This window comes from Culex pipiens, chromosome 2 (genome assembly GCF_016801865.2).
Source record: "Culex pipiens pallens isolate TS chromosome 2, TS_CPP_V2, whole genome shotgun sequence".
Classification (NCBI taxonomy): Eukaryota; Metazoa; Arthropoda; class Insecta; order Diptera; family Culicidae; genus Culex; species Culex pipiens.
This window is the reverse complement of record NC_068938.1, coordinates 4862087-4885226: the sequence shown is the minus strand read 5'-3', so window position 1 is coordinate 4885226 and position 23140 is coordinate 4862087. Positions and strand designations below refer to the sequence as shown.

Genomic DNA, 23140 nt, shown 5'->3' with positions numbered 1-23140 from the left:
AGAGATTAGATTCTACATCCTGGAGTTTTCTTTTGTCGTTTTAATGATTGCATACTTTGAGGCGTTTATTACAACTTTTTGTTGGTAAACCACTCAAAATTAAAAAAAAATCGACGTGGATTTGTTGGCAAACTAGAAGTGCTCGATGGAATGACAGATGGAAACACGACTAAAGAAACAATTGACAGATTCTTACATCTAATGGTACTTACCCGGATAAGCTGGAAACTGGAAACTTACTACACTGCACTCACTTACCTGCACATCAAAATTACACCGAAGTCCGTATTAGAGATGCAACTGTTACAAAACTTCTCAGACATACCAAGAAGTATACATTCAGTAGTTTAATTACTATTTGCATGTTTCTTGTCGTGTATTGACGTGTTGCATGAATTTAGGTGTTTTCTTTTGTGGTTTTCATATATTGCATACTTTTAGGCGTAACTCTCTCAATTGAAAAAAAATGCCTGAAGGTAATAAAAATGTCAAAATCGAACAAAATGCTCTTGCTAAACCTTTAAATCACTCATCAAACCAACAGCAAACCCTATAATCAATTCCATATGCTACAATTCCCATGGAAGTCATACCTCACACGATCCTGCAGATAAGAACTATCCCACACTAACCTTTAAGTTAGAGCCAACATTCCTCACTACCCCTTTATTCAGTTCTCAAAGCACAAAACCAAACCTCAATCATAAAAGTGTGCCCCCCACGACAACATAATGGCGTGTTTATGAGCGACGTTCTTTGCAGAACAAAGACTACTAGAGAATAGAATAATGCCGCAAGGCCACAAAGGGTGCAATCGATTTGTTACTATTGTCTGGGTGCACTTAGTTGCATTCACCACCGGGTTGGCAAATTTGTAACCTTCAAATTAGCACCACAAAACCACGACCTGGCTCGTAATAATCGAGACTTCCCCTGGGGTGGCGGGAGATCGAGCGATTAGCGACGTGGTGCAACACTGGAAATAGCTAGAGTGATATGGAAAATAATAAAATGGGAAAACCAAGTGCGGTAGCGAGGTGGGAGTGCTATTGTTTTAGTTGGGGTTGAGGGACAGTAGGGGACAAAAGTTGGGTGCTTAAACTAGCAATGGAGACGTTTTCAAGAAATGACAGTTGAAAACGTGACTATTGAAACACTGACTGGTTGATAGATTGACAGAATTGTACTTACCATTTTGATCGACCGAAAAACTTACCTTAAATTCACATTTACCGGATGAGTGCAACTGGTATAGCAATCTAGAAGTCCGTGTTAGGGAAGTCATTAAATTTCACTTACCTTGTTGATCAAGACATTTTTTGTTCGGCTTAACATGAGGTATCTCAAAGTTGAAGTCCGTGATTGGGAACGATCCAAACTTTTGCCACCGACTGTAACGTTACACTGCCATGACTTCAGGGAGCGAGTTCACGATCGACATGATCGTGAGCGATGATCGCGAAACCGCTTAGAACCTTGCCCTTTTGGCAAGCTCAACAGAGTTGAGCAATACCGAGTCGTTTCAAAAAGCTTACGAAATCGAGAATGATTTATTGTGTTTGACTTCCAGTACACAGTAGGATCTTCGTGAAGATCATATTTCCCGCCCTAAATAAAGCTGTCAGTGTGTTCATTAAGCTATCTTCAGCAGAAAAAAACGTATCCTGCGCCATTACGTAACGAACCCCTTCTCAGATCGCAATAAATCACGCTGACTCGACGTGCTCTCGAAAAAAGGCTCTTTCCTCTCTCGAAAAGGTTTGTGCCTACAGAAAAAGGGCTTCCGTCATAGTGGCACGTTGCCGAAGGTTGGAAGCCCCACGGGAAATGTATCAATTATATTAGATTTATGAGGCCCCGAGTCACATTTGTGTCTGCACAGAACCCACAGCAAAGATTGCATAACCTCACCATGTGTCAATCATCGCGAGCCGCAGGAGAGTTATGCTCAGCTGTGACGTGTGCCCAGTCTGATGATTATCTTGTGCGGCTTAATCTGGCCACTAATCCGAGCTTGTGGCGTAGGCTGTTTGATTGATCGTGTACGGACAAAGTGTGACTAAAGAAATGTGTCTGCCTGCGCGTCGATGCAGTCAAGTTTGCTTATCAGTATCTGCAATGAGTTTGTTTTCTTCAGACTGCGGTATCACCAGCAATCAAACGGCTTTGATAAAGACACCGTAAATTGTGGATTACCAGACAGTAAACGCAGCTATTTGTTGCTGATGAAAGGGGGGAATCGTAAAAGAAACATCAAACTGTCACCTTAAATTTGTTATTGTCACTAAAATCGCTATCAAATGTCTGTGAGGCAGACGAATTTATGCTAAACAGGTGGTTTGTTGATCATTAAACGATAGTAAAATCGCTCGCTTTGAATGCGAGTTGACCCTAGCTTCCTAATCTACTGCACTGATTCGTTCCCATTAATGACAGATGGGCACGTGACAGATCAGTGTGGTTGACAGTTTGACAGAGCTTAACCTATTTTGTACTTACCATATGACAGCATTTTACACCACAAGAAGCCCTTTCACTGAACACTTACCTGATTTAGATCACTTTCGAAAAATGTTCTTACACCAAAGGGGTATATCACTTCTGAAGTCCGTGTTAGGGAACCGCTCTTTTCTTCTGTAACCGGTATATCACCGTTGAAGTCCGTAATTGAGACGAAGTCTTTTTCAACTAATACTTCTGCAAACAGAAATTTGTTACCCAACGTTATGATGTCACATGACTAAACAAATCACTTAACCTAAACCCAGCTGACAACCGGCTACCCCCTTCGGCTAAGCAAAACATTTCAAAAAACAGAAAATCAGGAAAACAATTTGCTCTCCCGTCAATTAGTCGATCTCGTTTGGAATTTCGCTCGTCCCCCGCGCGCAGCTGACGCAAGTCAGCATCTTGAGATGTGTCCCCGCAGCATGGTTCCAAACGAGACACAAGGACAGATCGTGCGAAAACAAACCCCGGCGAACAGATGGCTCCCCTTCATAGTAAGAGTACAAAAGTGTCTTCGATGACTAAGCGTTTCGGAAAATTGCTTCATATTTCGCTGGAAGAAACGAGCCCATTGCGTGCGTTGTGTCATCATCGAAGTAGGCGAAATTAGTCTCCGACTTAGTCGGACTTGAAGCTTACACGTGATCGGTATGCTGCGCGCAAAAGCTTGTCGACTTGTTGTGGAATCTGCAAACGACACCAAGCATAATAAATTCCGAAAAAAAAACCGTGAGCTACAAGATTAATGTGACACTTGGTTGGAGGCGCGAGATGATGACATCGGCGCGGTAATTGAAAGATTAATTGGTTTGGCTTAAGCCGGTTCGACTCACCAGTTTCAAATAGAAGAGAGAGGTGCGTCATAACCGCACTTCCCCAAAACTATCTGAAATTACCGTTAAGATAAACGAACTATTGGCACTCTTTCTTCCGAAAAGTATCTCACACATTTCGTCTGAATGACCCATTCACGACACTTTAGCGCTATTGTTTTCCTTTATTTTAGTGGGGAACTTCTTCAAAGTGCGTGCACGCCTGAGAAACGGATCCATCTCGAGAGTACACACTCATAATCTACGTCGTCGTAATGTGCTCTGAAAAGTGATAGTTGGCATGAGTTATGGCAAGGCAAAACGCTGCCCAAACTAGAGGAAAGTGTTGCCTTTATGACCCTTGCGCACTATTGTTTGTGTGGCTGGCGTGTTTGATTAGATTGTTGGATAAACTGATCGGATTTTGTTGTTTTCCGCGGTCTTTTCCCTTGAGTTAAATGGTTTAACTCAGCCTAATGCGTAAGCCTATTTGGTAACGTGTAAGGGACCTTGGGGAAAAACGTCGTGGAGTTGTTTTAAAAACTCTCCTTGAATTGCATTCTTAAAACTATACACTCAAAATTTAAAAAGAAAATCGACGTGGAGTTGTTGGAAAAGGGAGGTTTCAACCAAGAAGTGCTCCATGAAATAACAGATGGAAACACGACTGATGAAACAATTGACAGATTGACAATTTGACAGATTCTTACATCTAATGGTACTTACCCGAATCACTCACGACACTGCACAAACTTACCTGCATGTCAAAATCATACTATTTTACTCAAACCTTCCTTAATGTTGACGTCCGTATTAGAGATGCAATTTTTAAAAATTTCTAAGGCAAAGCAAGAAGTCTACATCCAGGAATTTAATTACTATTTGCATAATTTCCATTAGTCGCATATTGATGTATTGCATAAATTTAGGTGTTTGCTTCTTATTTTTCAAAGATTGCATACTTTTAGGCGTTTATTACAAATAATGGTATTTACCCGAATCAGCCGGAAACACTCACTACACTGCACTCACTTACCTGCATTTCAAAATCACACCGTTGTCTCAAGCGTTCCTTGATGTTGAAGTCCGTATTTGAGATGCAATTGTTAAAAATTTCTTAGGCAAAGCAAGATACCTACATCCAGGAGATTATTTACTATTTGCAAAGTTTCTATTAGTCGCGTATTGATGTTTTGCATAAATTTTGGTGTTTGCTTCTTATTTTTCAAAGATTGCATACTTTGAGGCGTCTATTACAACTTTCGTTGAAAAATCCAAATTTCATAAAAAAAATCGACGTGGATTTGTTGGCAAAGTGAGGTTTCAAACTAGAAGTGCTCCATAAAATGACAGATGGAAACACGACTATTGAAACAATTGACTGATTGACAATTTGACAGATTCTAACATCTAATGGTACTTACCAAAATCAGCTGGGACGTTCACATAACTGCACTCACTTACCTGCATATACAAATCTCAACGTTTCACTCCAGCCTTCCTCGATGTTGACGTCCGTATTAGAGATGCAACAGTAAAAATTTCTTAGACAAAGCTAGAAGCATACATTTAGGAGTTTAATTACTGTTTGCATGATTTCTAGTCGTGTATTGATGTGTTGCATAAATTCAGGCGTTTGTTTCTGTCATTTTTAAAAATTGCATGCTTTCAGGCGTTTATTACAACTTTTCGTTGAACAATCGTCAAAAATAAGTAATTTCTAACCCCAATAGCCCCAATAACCCTTCACAGTAAGTCGCATGGCTCATCCGGAGCCGGCTTAAAAAACGAAAACATTTACACTCCCTTTCTTCTTTGTTTACATTTCTACGGACGCGCGCTCGTGTGAATCATGTTTTTTCAATCCTCCTCCGATTATCTCATACTCAGTTTTTGACAGCCAGGCAAGCAATGTCTTGTTTTTTGAAATTCGGACCACGTCACGGCCAATTATGCAAATGTGTGTGGAAAACTATCCCCGCTTCTTTGAGGTAGAGTCTTCAAACAAGATGAGATAATCTTATCTGGCTTGTTTCCTTTTTGAAGGGTTCTTCTGCTCAAAGAGGTGTGAAAAATGCTTCCCATTGCAAAGTCTCACAGTGACACACAGAACTGAGACGGAAAAATTAGTAAGATTTCGAACGTCGAAAGACCTTCACATTCCGGCTTTTAAGAGCAAGAAGTCGTGCCAAGAAGTTTGAGTTGTCCGTGAAAATTTAGCGTTTCGCAACTAGCTGAAAATAGTGTGACGCACCGTCCGCGAAGCGGGACGGGAAAATCTAGTGATTAAAACTTATATTTTCACGATCTTGTGAGATCGTTAAAAATAAGAAGAGTGCCCGCATTTCAAGAGTGTCGATTTTCACAGGAAGTCTGGCTTTTAAGATCGCACGATCTCACGCGAGTTGGTTTGCCAACCGCCGAATCTGACAAATTCTGGTTTTTCGCGCGCGCTTATTTATGTCTTGTTTGTTTTAAGCTTGTCTAGCGAAGGAGTGAAGATCTAGTTGAGTTCGCGAATCTCATAATTCTTCGCGCTGAAATGGCGATGATGAGGTGATTTCGTGAGTGCGTGAGCGTTTGGTTGGAGTGGTTCCTGTTTTTATTTCTGAAATTGTGAAGGAAAGGAAAAGATGCGTGGAAAATTTAGTGCGGAATCGCGTGATCCGAGGCGAAGATGTTTACCTTTGAAGGAGGTGGATGACGAGATGGACAGCTTGCGATGCTACGCAGAGATGGAGGTATTGACGCAAGAATCATCAATTTTTAAATCTAGAGTGGTTTGATGGGGGGGAATTAGTGAGGACGCGACCGTTTATAAACGTAAACATTTTTATTATTTTGTTCGACGATCATTGGATTTTCAGACATTCTATCGCTTGATATTTTTCAAGTTAGTAAACGCTTCAGTTTCGTCAAGGTATGATAGATTTGAACTCCCTGATCACGTTCCGATCGACAGAATTGAATTTTAGCCAATTTCCTGCGAAAGAATAAAGTTGTAATTTTAGGTATAAATGCTATGGAATCATTCTAAGAAACCAAGCGCCTCCATTGATTCTCAAGATAAACCATCTACAACTTTATTCTTTAGCAAGAATTCTACTAAAATTCAATCCAGCCGATTTAAGCGCCAACATCTGTCATCAAACTTAAGCGTTTTCTGACATCAACTTCAAAATTGTCAAGTTGTATTAGATATGGCAATATGACAGATTGACAGAGCTTACAGCTATTTTAGTACTTACCATTGTACAGCTTCACTCACTCATGCAATTTTTCACCAAAAACTTGCTGCTTTAAACTTGGTGTTATTCATCTGGACCAACCGGGTACTTCACCTCTGAAGTCTGTGTTAGGGAACCAAATCAGTAAATACACTACTTACCTTGGTTTTGAAATATTATTAAAGAATTGCTATTCATTAAATAATTAAATAATATGATTTGATATAAATCACATTTGAAAAATATTTGCAAACCAAAGGAGTAGATCATCTTTGAAGTTCGTGTTTGGGAAACGTAAATCAAGTCAAACATACTTTATTTCACCTCTATTTTATTAAATCCAGCAAATATTTAGATTTTGAATACGTTTTGTTCCACAAATTCTATTTTAAACTCAATAATTAGAAATAGCACTTTGTCAGCTGTAAATCAGTCGGCACTGGAGAGAGCGTGGCGAGCGAAAATCCGTCGTCGTCGTATTTCTTCCTCATTCAAAACACCGATCCAATCCGCGATCCCCAATATCGCGTCGAGGTCATCGCCAAGAGACGACACGCGGAAGAGTCCGCGCTGGTCGTCGTTAGTCATATCGACTGAAAGAGATCGAGACCGTGGCAAAATTTTGCTGGACGATCGGTTCACAGACAATCAGATCAAACAATTTGGAAATTTCTAAGTTTGACAGAAACATAACGCTGATTTACTCAAAATCCGTCTATTTTAAGATACCAAATGCTCAAGATTGCTAACTTATCAAAAATTCAAGTAGCATGAAAGCAGAGCCATCTGTTGGCGTCAAACTGAAATAAAATAAATTCTCGCCATAAAAATGTTTTGTTTTTGGATACGAAACCTTAAAACTGATCATTTGGCAATTTACAATTTGAATTTCCGCTTAATAAAAAATGCCAAATAATCGCTAACCTCTCAACACACTTTGTTTACTGAAAAGCAGAGCTATCTGTTGGTGTCAAACTTAAACAATATGTTGTTGTTTTTTTGGCTATCCGCCCCTGCAATGAACGTGTGTGAAAGAAAATGACAGTCGTGTGGTTCGATTAAATCCCGCTAGTGGCGCTTCAGTTCTGTCGTAGGATTTAAGCAAATTTGACATCTTTATAGTTCTATCAATTTGTCTGTGATCCGACCAAGCTCAACCAGTCTCGTAAAATGTGTTTTATAACCTGCTGCTCTCTGTGCGAAAATCCAATTAAGGGGGTCCATCTCAACTTCTCATTGAGGTTCGCCCATTTTATGTTTGTGATATTTTTTTTTTTGCGCGCCCTAGCTTCGATTGAGATGCCGCCATTTCTCATTAAAATAGGGATGAAGTAACTCCAGTCCCGTCCCTTTTTCAATCTGCATCCGAGAAATAAAATTCATCGCGTGATTCGTGGCCCTCTCGCGGGATGAAAGTGAAACCGGAAACAATATAGCTCGCTCGCCCGTTCGCCCGATAAATCAAAGACCTATTACACTTCCTGAGCCTCTCTCCTCAAGTTGGTGCTTTTTCGACGATTCCTATCTTAATGAGTGAACGAAAATGTAATTATGCAGTGCGGGCGCGATGACCTTTTGTATCGAGATGGTCAGATGTCCAACCTACCTCGGACTGGCAGCACTGGTCAGCCGGAAAAAGGGCTATCATTAGTGTCAGTTTAGTCTGCCGCCAGAGAGACGTATGAGAGTGAGGTGATTATGCCAATAGTCGCGATCTTTTCAGGCGTACACAGAAAAAAAAGTGTAAATTTACACGGCACTGAATTGATGTTTTTAATGTAAACATGCTCAATGTAAATTTGAAACTCAATTTAATGAGTTGTATTGCATTTAAAGGACCTTCATGTAAAATGAGATTCAACGTAATGCGTGTATTACATGTAAATGAACCCTCGACCTCTGAAAAATGGCAAATTTGAAAAATGAAAAGCATGTAATTTGATGATAATGTAAAATTTGAGAAACATAAAATCATAAAGCTGTAAAATTCAATTTTAACATTTTGTTCAAACTGACAGCTGACCAAAACAAACCAGTCAAATGTTTATCGAGCAATGAAAAGGATGTGTATTCGATCTCTGGCGATTATTGTCAAAGGATTGTGATCAGTTTGTAAACAAATAGTGCATTCTGTTCACGTTGGTGGATGTTTGCAAATGGATGCAGTTTGTGTACTAATTGGCAAGTATCGTTGATATTTTTTCACCACAAATAGTTAAATCAAGTGAAGCTAAACAATGTAAATGGTCAAATGCCGAAGTGTAAACAAACTTGTTATCTTGCTCGTTCCTAATGTAAAAGTCACTTGACGTGAGCAGGAAAGAGTTGTTGTTTACACTTCGGCGTTGGCCCATTTATATTGCTTTTTCTAAAAACAGGCTCGGAAAACCGTACTCGTATCAGAGAAGCTTCCCTTGCTGTTTCCGGAACACCTAGTAAACACGACCGCTGGAGCATCCAGCGTATAGGTTCCGGACAAAAACATTAAATTAAGCGATGTTGCAGGCGCAGATGTGTTGAGGTTAAATGCAATTTTGTTTTCAAAACTAGATGAATTTGATTTGATGGATTACCTATTTTTCAGAAAAGCCGTGCAGATCCCGGCAGAGAAACATCATTTGGCTGAGCTCGAGGCGGAAGCTGCGTTGATGAAAACAAAAAGCAACTTCGGCAGTGGCTTTTCAGGTTCAATCCTTTTGGTTTGGGGCATCTCAAGACTGGTTGGCAAGCACTCGGTCGGAAGAAGTTTTTGGCCGGATACATTGCGGGGAGAATTATTGTGAATAAATTTTCACCGATGCCCAGAGTAACGACAAAGAATTACTGGGCAAAAATTATTTGAGTTTTTGTACTCGGTGACAGTCAAACTTTCAAAACATTCTGTTTGAAGGAAGCTGCCAAGTCAGAACCTATGACAGGTCAAGGCCACAGTTGATCAATTTTCACCACCTGGAATGTTCAGCCATGGTAGCAATGACCGTTTTCACCTCGTGTTTTGGAGCATTCATAACCTACGCTGAATCTGGTAACACTAAAAAAATGAGTTCGCGTAAACGTGAACAGCCTTCATGCCAACGGGAACCAGGAAGAAAACTGTTCAACTTTTATAGTGCATTGCACCATGAAAGTGAACAGTTTTCTTCCTGGTTCCCGTTGGCATGAACGCTGTTCACGTTTACGCGAACTCATTTTTTTTTTGAGTGAAGAAGTTATTTGAAGTGATTAAAAAAATGGTAAAGATCAAGTAAAATTACCATTTATTTCCATCTTTTCCAGAGTTTTTTTTGAAAAGGTCCTATAAACCAAATTTTCGATTTTTGCTTTTTGGATGTTTTTGAATACTCCTGACTCAAGGCGGTTCTAAAAACACCCGAAAAGCAAAAATTTTAAATTTAATTTATAGGACCTCTTAAAAAAATCTAGATTTCTCTATCTATCTCTAAGCAAAATAATAAGATTTTGTTTATTGGACCTTTTCAAAAATAAAATCTTGATATCACCCTGTGGGTTTGACAAGCTGAGCTCACGTCTAGAAAAGGAATTTGATGTTCGACTGCTTTCACAATTTTGCATTCAATTGGCTACTATACTTTTTTATCAAAAGATGTGACCATTTTTTTATGAATATAGCTATTAAAATGATTTTTCAGTCTGCGGCCTTTGAAAATTGAATTATTTTTATAAAATACTTTCTTGGAGATATTTAAGCAAGAACAGTTGAAATTAAAATTTTGAAGCGATTTTTCTCCATACATTTTTGCCTATTTTCTCATACAAAATTGAACGCATGTTTGTTTAACTTTTGTGGTATACTATACTCCTAGTATTTTTCCCCATAACCCAAGAACAGTATCGGTGCCGTATTTACAAAGCGGATTCAGTGGCTATTTCTCAACTTAATGTTAACATATTAAGTCTAATGTTAACATTCCATAGGTCACCTTCCCTAAGGTGTCGTGATAAGGTCTAGCTTGTGAGGAAGTACTACCTTCCCTTTACTAAGCAACCGAGCCGGGATTTGAAGCCCGATCTACCGCTTACGAGGCGGAAGAGTTACCACTAAGCTCGGTCTAACATGTCCTATATGTTTTCAAAAAAATGTTTGTAGAAAAAAAACCCATCCCAGACCTGGTCGTAACGCATTTTTGTAGCAATTTAGTAATTTTATTTCAAAACATGAAAAACAAGCAAAAAACTAATATGAGCACTTAGAAGGCAAAAATGTGAAAGAAACTTGCTATCCATTTTCTCATTTATAAAAAACTCAAGACTTTGTTATGAACAACCCTTTCACAGTCACGACGTTCTAGCAGGATTCTGGCAGAGTTCTCACAGAGCTGGATATTCTTACAGCATTCTAGCAGAAATGTTCTACCGTTCTAGCAGGATTCTGACAGAACCAGCTCTGCTAGAATATTTCGTGACTGGGTTGAACCACATGAGTCGAAAATAGTGCCACCTAGATGTGGAGCGTGTAATTTAAATTGTGTAAGATAGTGTTATCGTAGCTGAACATTCATAGAATTCACCACTATCAAATCAAACTGACGTTTCTCCAGAGCTTTGATCATTAGCAAACAATCAGTCCAAAATTGTTAAATTTTCTCTTTTTATGTTGAAAAGTGAGCTATACAAACCAGAAAAGAAAACAGAACAAAAGTGGGTCAAGTGTTTTTGCAATTCAAAAAGTAAGTAAATTAATTTCGTCAAAGGAACAGCACAAAAAAGGGTAATGTTATAGTGGAAACGTGTGACGTCCCAAATCAAGAAAGCAGACCATTTACTGTTGTCAGCTTCAAGCTGCAAATTAAGTTTATTTTAGAAGATTCGTTGGGATTATTGGATTGTTCCTAATAGAAACATCACTGACTCTTTGTTTAAACTTCGGCTTTGGTCCATTTACATAGTTTTTCTTGATTTAATGCCCGTGCAAACGATTTATTTTGTTCCTTTGAATTCAAAAACCATTTATGGTTAACTTCCAGTTAACAATCGTTTCGGACCATAATGCTATGTTAATTATGATGTGATCAGCTTGCCTCAATCTAAGTTTACCGTGGACTGAGTCCTTAACCTGTATAACATGAGAATTTTCTGTTTTATTTATCTTATGTATTGTTTAATTTATACTGGATACCTAGTATTCCATCCTTGCCCTGATAAAAGGTCTAACTAACAGGATATCGTTGCCAAATAAAATTACAATTACTATTACTATTTATTCATGAATATAAATACTCATTATTTGGACTTTCAGATCGTGCCATTGAAATCAGAAATTGATGTTCAAACGTGCGAGCTGATCGATGCTGCTAACGTTGCCGGAAAAGCATCGTCAAACGCAGAACGGACCATCATTACAACCAATGATGCCCACCGATTCCCAATGTCGGTTTTCATTACGCCCGATGAGGTGGACTAAGAAGAAAACCCAACGGTGGCTAAGGTCTGTGGCTTCACGTCTGCTGATGACAGCTTTAATTAATTCACAATCAAGTAAGTTAAGCTTACCATGAAGATTTTGTTGTTGTAAATGTGAATTTAATCAATTCTTTTTTGAACAGTTTTTTTTTTGTAAATCACTCCGTTGTATCTAGATTTCGGTGTAAATTTTAAGCCTATTCTGCTTTGAATGATTTGCTTTTTATTCTTGCTAAGTTTGAGTTTCAACCACATTAGTGTCGAAAACACAAATTTTATTAAGAAAAAGCATTTTAAGAGCATATCGTTCTAAGCAAGGGCCTACAAAAAGATTAAAATTTACATCGGATTCTAGATTCAACGGAGTAAAAAAATTTGTCGCTTTGGTAAATTTACATTATTTTCATCGGAAATTTACACGACTTCAGAGCTAAATTTGTTCGGCAAGTTTACGTTGGATGGCATGTAAATTTAAAATGAAGTTAATGTAAATTCGCATCATTAATGACGTGCACTTTTGGTACATCATAAATGATGTAAATTTACCGGATTTTTTTTTTCTGTGTAGGTCGCTAATTGATGGTTTTATCGATATATTGTAAGTGTTGCGATATGTTTTCGGTCTGGCGGCGAAAGTCGACGCAGTCGACGGAAAGTTACACAACATGATGAATAGGGTGCAGCGTATTTTTGGGTCAATTTTGCCTCAATTTTCAACTTAAGAAGCGAGGAGCAGAGCTGAAAATGTCAGGGGTCCTGACGCGAAAATCGGCGACGCATACACGATTTTTTCAGATCCATTCACTGAACCGCAAAACCATGACATAAACAAACCCGACTCAGTCGTGAGTGCCCTAGCTCACTGAGCAGCTGCAATGCGAGGCAGTAGTCGACCAACGCTCATTCGACGTTGCACGCACACACATAAAGAAACAAGTTTTTACACCAAAATTTGGTATTTATGCGTGGAAATGTAATTTTGAATATAAGTTATGGTTGTTTTAAGTGTTTTGCACAGTCTAGAACCATTCAATTGTTTAAAAATAGTCAAAATAGTGTTTAGAGAGGATTTTACGAGTCATTCATACGACACGAATTGAGTGAGTGTAGCTCGTTTTTTCACGTCTCTCATTCTCCAGCAGCCGACCGGCACGAGTCAGGCGGCAGTGGTTGAACGGACACAGTAGGCTTACAGTCAGATGCTAGCAGTGAACTGACATTTTGGTTTGCTTCATGTGTACGCTGGGTTGGAAACATTTTGCAGGCCTGGCGAGGAGTTCAAGGTGGAAATGCAAACGGCGAAACGAAAATGGCAATTTTCACATTTGCGCTCAAATGGCATAGAAATTGCAAATGTTGAGAGCACCGGTTCAATGCCAGCAGGATGCTGGTGATGAACGGAGAAGAGGTTGCACGAAAAAAAAATGATCGGCACCGTAACGAATTGGACTAATAATAGCACTTTTCGGTGACCTCGGACTAGAAAAAAAGATAGATGCAGTTTGATATTTGATGGGTTTAATTTTGACTTGAAAAATAAGCCATTTATTTCTATTCTTTTCCTTTATGGTTGGATTGAGTATCCATTAGGGTGACAAAAAATGGATTTTTGAAGATACCCCAAAAGCACTTTAGGCCAATTTTTGAGACAAATCGGTTTAGGTCGCAGAAGAATGTCAAAATTGGTGAAAAAAACATCATCTCATACAAGAAGTCTTTTTTAAACCGCTAATAACTTTTCAGTATCAACTCGGATCGTTTTGCAATCTTCGACAAAATTGTCGAGCATATAATTCACATTAGAATCTCACTCTTGACAATTTTCTCACAATTAACACGACCTTTCGGATGAGAAACTTTGTTTTTTTCCAAAGTTTCTTGTCATCCTAATGCTCATAAATTTCTTGAATAAACATCCACCAAAAAAAAAAGACAAAAAAAAAAACAATCAACTGAACACATTTTTGCTCGAAATGTTTTATTATTAAAAATGTAGTTCTCATTTTTTTATATTTGGTGCCCTTTTAGAGATGTGCGACACAAGGTCGAAGAACATGAGGTCGATTGGACCTTTTGTGCCAAAAGATCGCAAGACATAAGGTTGGATAAACAAAGAGTCGAGTGTGGAAAAAATGAAGCAAATAATTATAAAGATAAGCTTATAAATTATTTTTCTAATAATGAGCAGTTCTTTCAAACAAAAAGACTAATTTTCAACCAATTTTTGGAGAGATTCTATTTATATCTATTCCAATTTTTTGTTGTTGTTATAATAGATATTATGAATTAACACACGTTTTGTAGGATGTTCTTGAAAAAACAATTATCTTTTTAAAAATATTTTTACAGATTTAACATTTTTTTAAATAAACCATTCACAACCATCAATTGTGATATTTTTTAGGTTTTTTTTTTCATTCATGTGTAGTTTTTGAAAAAAGCGACTTTTTAAACATTTTTTTTTATTTCGAAAACAACCGATACTGACTGTGAAAACTGTTTTAAATTTTTTTTCATTCTTTCAAAATGCCTTGAGGATTCCATTCTTTTTTCTTTTGAAAAAATACATACCATTTATTTGATTACAACAAACAACTGATGATGGGAATATGTTGGTGACTTTTTCCATTTTATCAAACATAACCAGTTCCACAAAAGAACAAAAATCTTGCTTCCTAAATATTTCTGCAAAGTTTTCTATCCTTTTGTCAATCTATCCTAACTGTGACTGTAAAAAACTATTTTATTAAAGTAAAACCTTCCTACCCTCTCTTTCAAAGAAGTGTTTAAAAAAAGTAAAAAGAAGCTTTTTAATTTTAATGAATATAGTGAAATCAATGAAAACTGTTCAAACCGTCATTTCATAGCTGTTTTAAATATTTACGAGTTTAAGCTTACCTTAAAACATTTCAAGTAAAATAAATATTTAAAACAACTTCGACCTTTCGTCCATTTTCGTACTTTCGTCCATTCGAACTTTTGGCATTCGACCTTTTGTCCGGCCAACCTTATGTCTTTCGACCTTTTGTCATAAATGCGTATTTCAGTAATTAGAGGTCCAATCTCCAACATTACTTTGGCAAATTTTATTTTCGATTCCCGGTCAGACGGTAATAACAAAATTCATGCCATTTCAATAACAAATACTGTTAAAATAACAGAAAATGTTATGGAATTTTCTTGAAAAATCAATTTTTACATAAGAGTTTAATTACAGTTTTTGTTATCATAACGAAATTTGTTAACTTTGGAAAAAAAACATTTCATGTAAAATAAATTTTTAAAACAACTTCGACTTTTCGTCCATTTTCGTACTTTTGTCCATTCGAACCTTTGGCTTTCGACCTTTTGTCCGCTCAACCTTATGTCTTTCGACCTTTTGTCATGAATGCGTATTTCAGTTATTAGAGGTCCAATCTCCAAAATTACTTTGGCAAAATTTATTTTCGATTCCCGGTCAGAAACTCATGCAATTTCAATAAAAATACTGTTAAAATAACAGAAAATGTTATGGAATTTTCTTGAAAAATCAATTTTTACGTAAGAGTTTAATTACAGTTTTTGTTATCATAACGAAATTTGTTATCGGTCTGATATTGGTTGAAAGACAAAACAAAAGTTTGGAATAAATTTTTTTGTTATGGAAAAATACCTCCAACTGTTATTGGGATGATCGGATTAGTTGTTAAAATAACAAAAAAATAATAACAAAGATTTGTTCCAAGAATAACTAAAAATGTGATTAGTCTGTTATAACAATAACAATCAAATAACAAAAAAATCGTAACGACGAATAACAAATCTTGTTATTAATAACAGAAAATGTTATTGGCCTAGTATTTTCAAATATCAAAAAATGTTATTCCCAAGTTATTTCCGTCTGCTCGGGTTGTGATTTCAAAATATTCCAAAAAATATGATTTTTTCATCAAGTTGGCAACACTGATTAATATTTTTCGCTGAACAGTTTAATTTTTGATCTTCTAAAACATATAAAAAATAAAATTCCCAAAAATAATGTTTTTCGCATATCGATTTGCTGTGAATTTTTTTAGAGCATACCTTTTTCCCGAATTTTCCTTTTTACCTAAAATTTTGCCGAAGACACCAAATTTATAATAAATTCTGTCCTCAAGAAACGGATTCTACATTATTTAGAGACCATTTTTGTATGGACAGTAGGGTGACAATATAGCAAAACCGACATCAGGGATACCCCCTGATTCGATTCCTTAGGCAAAATTAAGTAACTGTGAAAATTTTGAACGAAATCGGTTAAGGGTTAAGGGTAGCTCTATATCGTTGAAGATGGTGAAAAAAAACTGTTTCATACATAAACGTCTTCTTCAAACCGCGAATGACTCAGTGTTAACTCGAATCGTTTTGCGGTCTTCGACAAAGCTGTTTGTCATAAAATTTTACATAAGAATCTCATACTTGACAATGATCCGATACATTCACGCCTCCTTTTGGTGGAATTTTGAATTTTTTTCCTTTCCCCATGCATTTTTTTAAAACGTTTTCCATATAAATTTCCACGATACAAAACAACCCTTAACCCTTAACCGATTTGGCTCAAAATATTTTTACCTAAAGAATAAAGCCAGAGGGTATCTCTTAAGATTTTCCAAAATTTTCATTTTTTCTTGTCACCCTAATAGACAGCTGTCAAATTTGTATGGAAACTTGTTTGGTTGAACCAAAAACGGAAAATAGCTTCTTTGGTCATAGGAAAGTCTTACAAAGTAAAATTCAAATAAAAAATACAAAAAAATTGATTTGAAATTTTCTAGAATTGCTTTGTAATGAACATTCCACCTAAAACTGAAAATCATTTTTTTTGTGCAATTTGTCCAATCGTCTGAAATTTATAAAAACCTTTTGTCTTTGTATTTTTTTTTGTTTGTTTTTTAACTTCTTAGATTTATTGCCTAGTCTGATTATGTCAATTTAAAAATAAACTCAATTTTGTTTTTAATTTTTCAAATTGAATATATTATTGCCCCAACTTTTCAATGTTAAATCACACTAAGTGATTCCTTAGAGCTCTACAAATCATCCCAAACGAGGTCAAGTGCATCGCTTGGCACATCTCAAGAAACTTCGATTATGACGACATTGTAAACATAAACATCAACTGTGCTGTAATAACAAGAACGAAAAACCACAACAAATACACATAATTCACCCTGCAAATGTAAACAAACCTGTTCGGTCACGGTTGAACAAACTCCACGATTGTGATTGTGCTCCATAGTCAAACTTATCAAAAGTCGAACCTTTTTTGGGAGGAATAACCTCACCGCTCTTTAGCTTAATTGTATTGATTCGATTATAGAATCCGATTAGCGCGCGCGCGCTCACAAATTTGTATTCAATTTGAAGCTCTTTTCTTCTCCCAAATTTTGAAAGCCCTCATCATCATCAACTTTACAGATGTTGTTGGGTGTCCCATTTTTAAGGTGAGCCTCGCCCGGTTGGAGGAAGAGTTGAAAGCATTCATAAGCATTTATCAAAGAATTCCCCCGCTGAATGCCGCGCGATAGCGCGGTTTGACAAGTTGGAAATTTATGGTATTGGGGTTATTAGTGTGGAACAATGTGTATTTCTCTTCTGGTGGTGATCTGTTGGGGTTGCCCTTTGAAGGATGATAAATTACAGCACATTTGCTAACGGGTTTCTTTCGTTTTTGGTGAGAGATCGTTTGACTCAAATATTTGAACTATAAAGCAAGTCAAGGTTGATTTTTTTCGGGTGTTTTACTCTAATATGTTAAACATGACGCCACCAGGGAACGACGGGATGATGATTGAATGGTCTTGGTCTTTGAATCTGATGAGTGATGAGAGAGGCAGTGACCTGGTTTTAGTTAGTTGGGGAACTTGGGAAAGGTGATTTACCTTTGAGAAAGGAGGCATGATGAGTGATGATGGCAGTTAGCGGTCATAGATCTTGTAGTAGTGAATGGAATGGAAACAAATTTTTAGTTTTGTCCATCTTTCAACACGTCTAAATGTCTTAGATCTTAGATTAAAAATAATTTAACATATCTCACAACCAGTGGAAAGCAGATTATACTTTTTCATAATTTCGTAGCCGGCTGCTAACTGATATCTAAACCAAGTTCTCAACCAAAAATATCGATCCAATCCATCGTAAACAAGCTCCATATGGTCTGCCCGGCTTATCACCATTCTGTTTACCCACAATTTACCACCCACAACTCAAGTACATTCTTCAACGACTCAAATTATCGGCAACCTTCCCTATTGCAGAAGGTCGCCCTCCATTCGGTTACGACAACGGAACAACGTGCTCTTCCGCACACACTCCAAATCACTTCCCGACTGAGCAAGGCAAACAACGCCTACTAGATAACAGAAAATGCCAAATAATGTCTTGCTTCGTTGCATTTCTGTGTTCAAACACAGTTAGTCAGCGACTAACCAGATCGAAACTAACTCTTCTTCCTCTTTCCTTATTCTTTTTCCAGGAAATCTACCGTGAAATTGTGTCCAACTCGCGTGCCGTGGCCGCGTGCGTTCGTGCCTACGAGAAGAAATCCGCCAAGGCAAGCCGGTCCTCGTCCGGGACAATCTCCGGCTTCGGCAGCTTGACGTCCTCGTCCACCAACACCACCGGAGAACCGTCCGGATCGGGGTCGCTCACGCCGGAAGTTGTTGAGGCGTCGTCAGCGTCGTACTATCGGAAGAACGGAAACGGAGACGGAAGATCGGTTGCGGTGGATGTGGCGGTGAAGCTTGGCAAGTCGAAGGATAATACGGTTGTGAAGGGACTCGAGAGACGGTATCATCTGCTGTACTTGAAGGCGATTGAGATTCAGTGCTTGCTGGAGGGGCTGCTGGAAAATAGGACTTCGGTGAGTGTTTTATTGAGACAACTACCATTTTATGTTTAAATTATTTAATTAAAAAATCGTCCAAATCAGTATCAAATAATTGCAAAATGTTGAAAAAATTATAGCTAACAGTTATTGATCAAGTTTTTTATATGAATTTAAACAGGGATGTATTTTGAAAATCTGCGAAAAGTAATTTTCTAGACATACTTTTCCAGATCTTATTTTTTTTATTTATTTATTGAAACCTTGTTTATGCCTTGTTTCATGATTTTTTAATTACTTTTTATCATTCATTCAATTCGGTTTTATTTGTGAATAATCAAATTACAATTTGTAAACATTATGAACCCCCCTTCAAAATTGGCCCGAAAAATCAGGGGGCAAAAAATATTTTTACAATAAACTTCAAAATTTCAATGAAAATTCAAGTGCAACCAGCTGAAATCAAATTAAAATACATTCTCCTGCGTTTAAAATCATTTTTAGCATGTTTGGGTTTATTAAAAAATCTTAAGATTTTTTGAAAATTTTTGATGCCCCCCCCCCCTTGACCTCGGCCAGGGCCGAGGGACAAAAACTTTTTTAAATATTTGCATCGGCCTTAGGCTGGTACAAATTTTATTTTAAGTTTTTGTCCCCCCCCCCTTCAAAGTTGGCTCGAAAAATCAGGGGGCAAAAAAAATATTTTTTCAAAAAACTTTAATATTTCAATGAAAATTTAAGTGCAATCAGTTGAAATTAATTTTGAATGCATTCCCCTGCGCTTAGAATCATTTTTAGCATGTTTCGTTTAAAAAAAAAAGCATTTAAAAATCATTTGAATTTTTGAAAATTTTCGATGTTTATTATCGCAAAAAGTTTTTTTTTGCTAAAATTTTGGTTTTCGTCAAATTTAACATTTTTCGAAAAGTAATGATTGCAAAACAACTGAACTAGTGTAAAATACATTTTAAAACACCTTTTCCGTGCAAATGTTTAAACTATGGCTTGTTATTTCAACATTTTTATTTTTTTATTTTTTTGCCACCCCCTCGAACCCGGCCCGAGCCGATGGACAAAAACTTTGAAAAATATTTGCATCGGCCTTATTTGCAAAAAAAAAGGAAATTCTTGTGATTTTTTTTACAAATAGTCGGGAATCGGAAGCATACTCGTTGGATAAAAATATATCCTAATTCTTGAATAATGTACAATGTTTCAAATCAACTACACTTAATTCGTTTTGAAGACTAAGACAGTTTTTAAGACTCCTTTTACTATTTTAATGTACTGAGAATGAAAATGCTTTTTATGGCATTAAAAATCCTAATCAAAATTGTACTATTATAAGTGACTTTCAACGACAGAAAAATTGAAATTAAGTGTCATAACAAACAATCAAACATCCAATTTTTTCGAAGGAAATTTTAGTATTTAGTGCTTAAAAAATTGAATTTTGTTAACAATTCAGTAATGGTAATACATTTTTCCAGAAAAAAAAGTGAAAAATCAGTCGGTTTTACTTTTTTGATGCAGCTTATAACATAAACATAAGAATCGAATTTAAATAAATCTTTGTGAAGTAACCTTCTAAAACAGGTGTTTTGCTGCTATCCCATGAGTAAAAAGATTTTGAACAATTTTCAGCAGTCTAAAATAACAAATTAGCTGAAAAATATTTCAGAAAAATAACTAACTCAAAAAGGTGTAACAATTCAAGAATTGCTTTGAAAATATAAATTAAATCGTGAAATTACTGAGGAGAAATTCTGTAAACATTCCAAATTTCACGAAGTTGGCAAAATTTCACCATTTTCACGGATTTTGACAATAAAAATTGTTTAAATTTTCGAAAATATGGCTATACAATTTTTAGAATCAAAATTATGAGTCTATTTTTGATTTTTTTTTTTAATTTGTTGTCAAGTTTATATTTTTACCAAAACGGTCGGTGTCGGTTCCTCGCTAACTTTTACAAGAAATGAATTTTATTTGATGTTCTGGAAAAGTCGTGAAGAAGTAAGGAGTTCGAAAATGGAATTTGAGTGGTCAACCTGAAAAATAAATCAATTGGGAAGAAGGATGCAAACCTGTAAAATTGGTAAAAAAAAAATTAAGAACAAATAGCAATATTTTCTCATTTTCTCTTCAAGAGCAGGGGAAATTCTCGTATGTTCGGCAGGTTAAGTCCAATTTTCTGATTTTCGGTTCCCCCGTCATCACAAAATTTGCGAATTTTTAAATGCAGCCAACTTATATCAATATTTTCAATTTAAAAAATAGTAAACTTTTGTAAAAATTTCTAACCTTTTTATTTCCCAGTCAATGCGGTTTTTCCATTATTGGAACAAATTATTTTTTAATGAAGAAATGGCAAATGCTAAGTTTACAAACAAAGTTTCCCATAATGGGCATTCCATCTATAAAAAAAATTATGTGCTCAAAACTTTAGGCAGGGATTCCCGGTCTTCATTTTTTTTTACTTGAATTATTCAATGATAAATAAGATTTTGTTTAAGTATTATCAATGTGTACAATATATATAATCAAAAATAATATGTAATTTTTAATCAATTTTCAATATTTTTTTTGGTAGTAAACGTATAATTTTGAGCAGTTTTCTAGGATTTTGGTCATTCGATTTTTTTTGTATTTTTTATTCCGACTAAAACTTTTTTGGTGCCTTCGGTATGCCCAAAGAAGCCATTTTGCATCATTAGTTTGTCCATATAATTTTCCATACAAATTTGGCAGCTGTCCATACAAAAATTATGCATGAAAATTCTAAAATCTGTATCTTTTGAAGGAATTTTTTGATCGATTTGGTGTCTTTGGCGAAGCCTTGGGCATGAGTAAGGACCTCGACGCCGTTAGCAATGTTGGCTTTAAAATAAAATTTCGTGATAATATCACTTCCCCCCAGCCAACATTTTTGCCATGCGAAGCGGGCCTCGACGCTGTGTCTAGGTTTAATTCCTAGCTAGGAGCCATCAGTGTCTTAAGAGGTGGTCCCAAGGCCGAGTAGGAGTTCATGAAGCAAATTAGTCGTCTCCCACCCCTTTTAAATTGAAAAATGAACTCTGAAACCAGCGCTTACTCACAACAGAAACAGAGGCCTCTTCTAGGCATTGTAGGATAGAATAGATTTTGAAATTTATTTAAAAAAAATATTATTACGTAGCATTTTGATATGTCAAAATTTCCATAGAGTCTCGGTCAATCAATAGTGCGATGATATCGGACAAAATTCGTTAATCTGTTGAACTAACGGTTTTCGGATTATGGTTGTATCGACCATTGTTGCGAATCGAGGGTCTACTGGAGCCTTGACGATCAAATGGAGCCTAACATTTCAAAAGGGCGCATGGGTTTTGTGAACAGGAGTGTGTCTCCTTCACTCAAATGACAGTTTACATAAGGTATAATAGAGATGCACTCTTGTTTGCAAAGCTATATGCCCTAATGAAATGAATGGCATGAAATAGTCGTCTTAATTACTAGTGTTCAACTTATGAACTGTTCATTTATGTTTATTGGTTTTTGGAAGCGGCAAGACTGGTTTAAAAACAAGATCCTTTACCTTATTTGGCGTTATAATAAAACATTCGGGGATTTGAGATTAAATTTACTTTCAGACAGTTTAGTTTAGGTTGTTGATTAAAGTTAGATAGTTTTCCGTAGATGAATAATTGGACTTAAATGATTAGTTGATTTGAACGAAGTGTAACATTTGATTGGCAGATCTGTTTCTAGTTGTAATGTACGACAAGACTATTGACGGACGTGACAGGTCGGCAGTTAGTTTTCATCTTTTTTTCTCTAGTATTTTTTATTTCCTTTAAATTTGGAATACATCATAGGTTTCTTTTGTATAGATCTCCGATTAGTTACATTTTCTTATTTAATTAACTAATAATTTAATTTATTCCGGGCCTTCTTACTTTGAATCACAATTTCAGATTTTCTTTATTCAGTGTTAAACTTAGATTACCGTAACTGCTCAAATCATCCAAGTTTTTACTACTCACATCAACACTAATTTTCTTTCACCCTCCCCCCTCCCGATCCCCTATATCTTCCGGTGGTGTTCATTTGGTATGCAATACTAGTTCGGCCACTACCCTTTTTTCCACAAGAAACCGGACTTGGACTGACTTGAGGCCGCGTCCCCCACCTTGCTCCGTAAAACGAAAACGAAACGAAAACGATTTGGTGTCTTTGGCGAAGTTGTAGGCATGGATACGGACTACACTGTAAAAAAATAATACACGTTGAAAAAAAATTGGTGATTTTTTTATTTAACTTTTTATCACTAAAACTTGATTTGCAAA

The 23140-nt window shown here is 36.5% G+C and overlaps 1 protein-coding gene across 2 annotated transcripts in view; it reads left to right on the top strand.

The window, feature by feature from the left end:
• The window catches only part of LOC120417443 (klarsicht protein), a 327954-nt gene that overhangs the window by 252804 nt on the left and 52010 nt on the right, over positions 1-23140 (top strand). For both annotated transcript variants that reach the window (XM_039579500.2, XM_039579491.2), the window contains exon 5: positions 18462-18848. In XM_039579500.2, coding sequence (XP_039435434.1) covers positions 18462-18848 — 387 coding nt within the window. The remainder of the gene's footprint in view (positions 1-18461; positions 18849-23140) is intronic.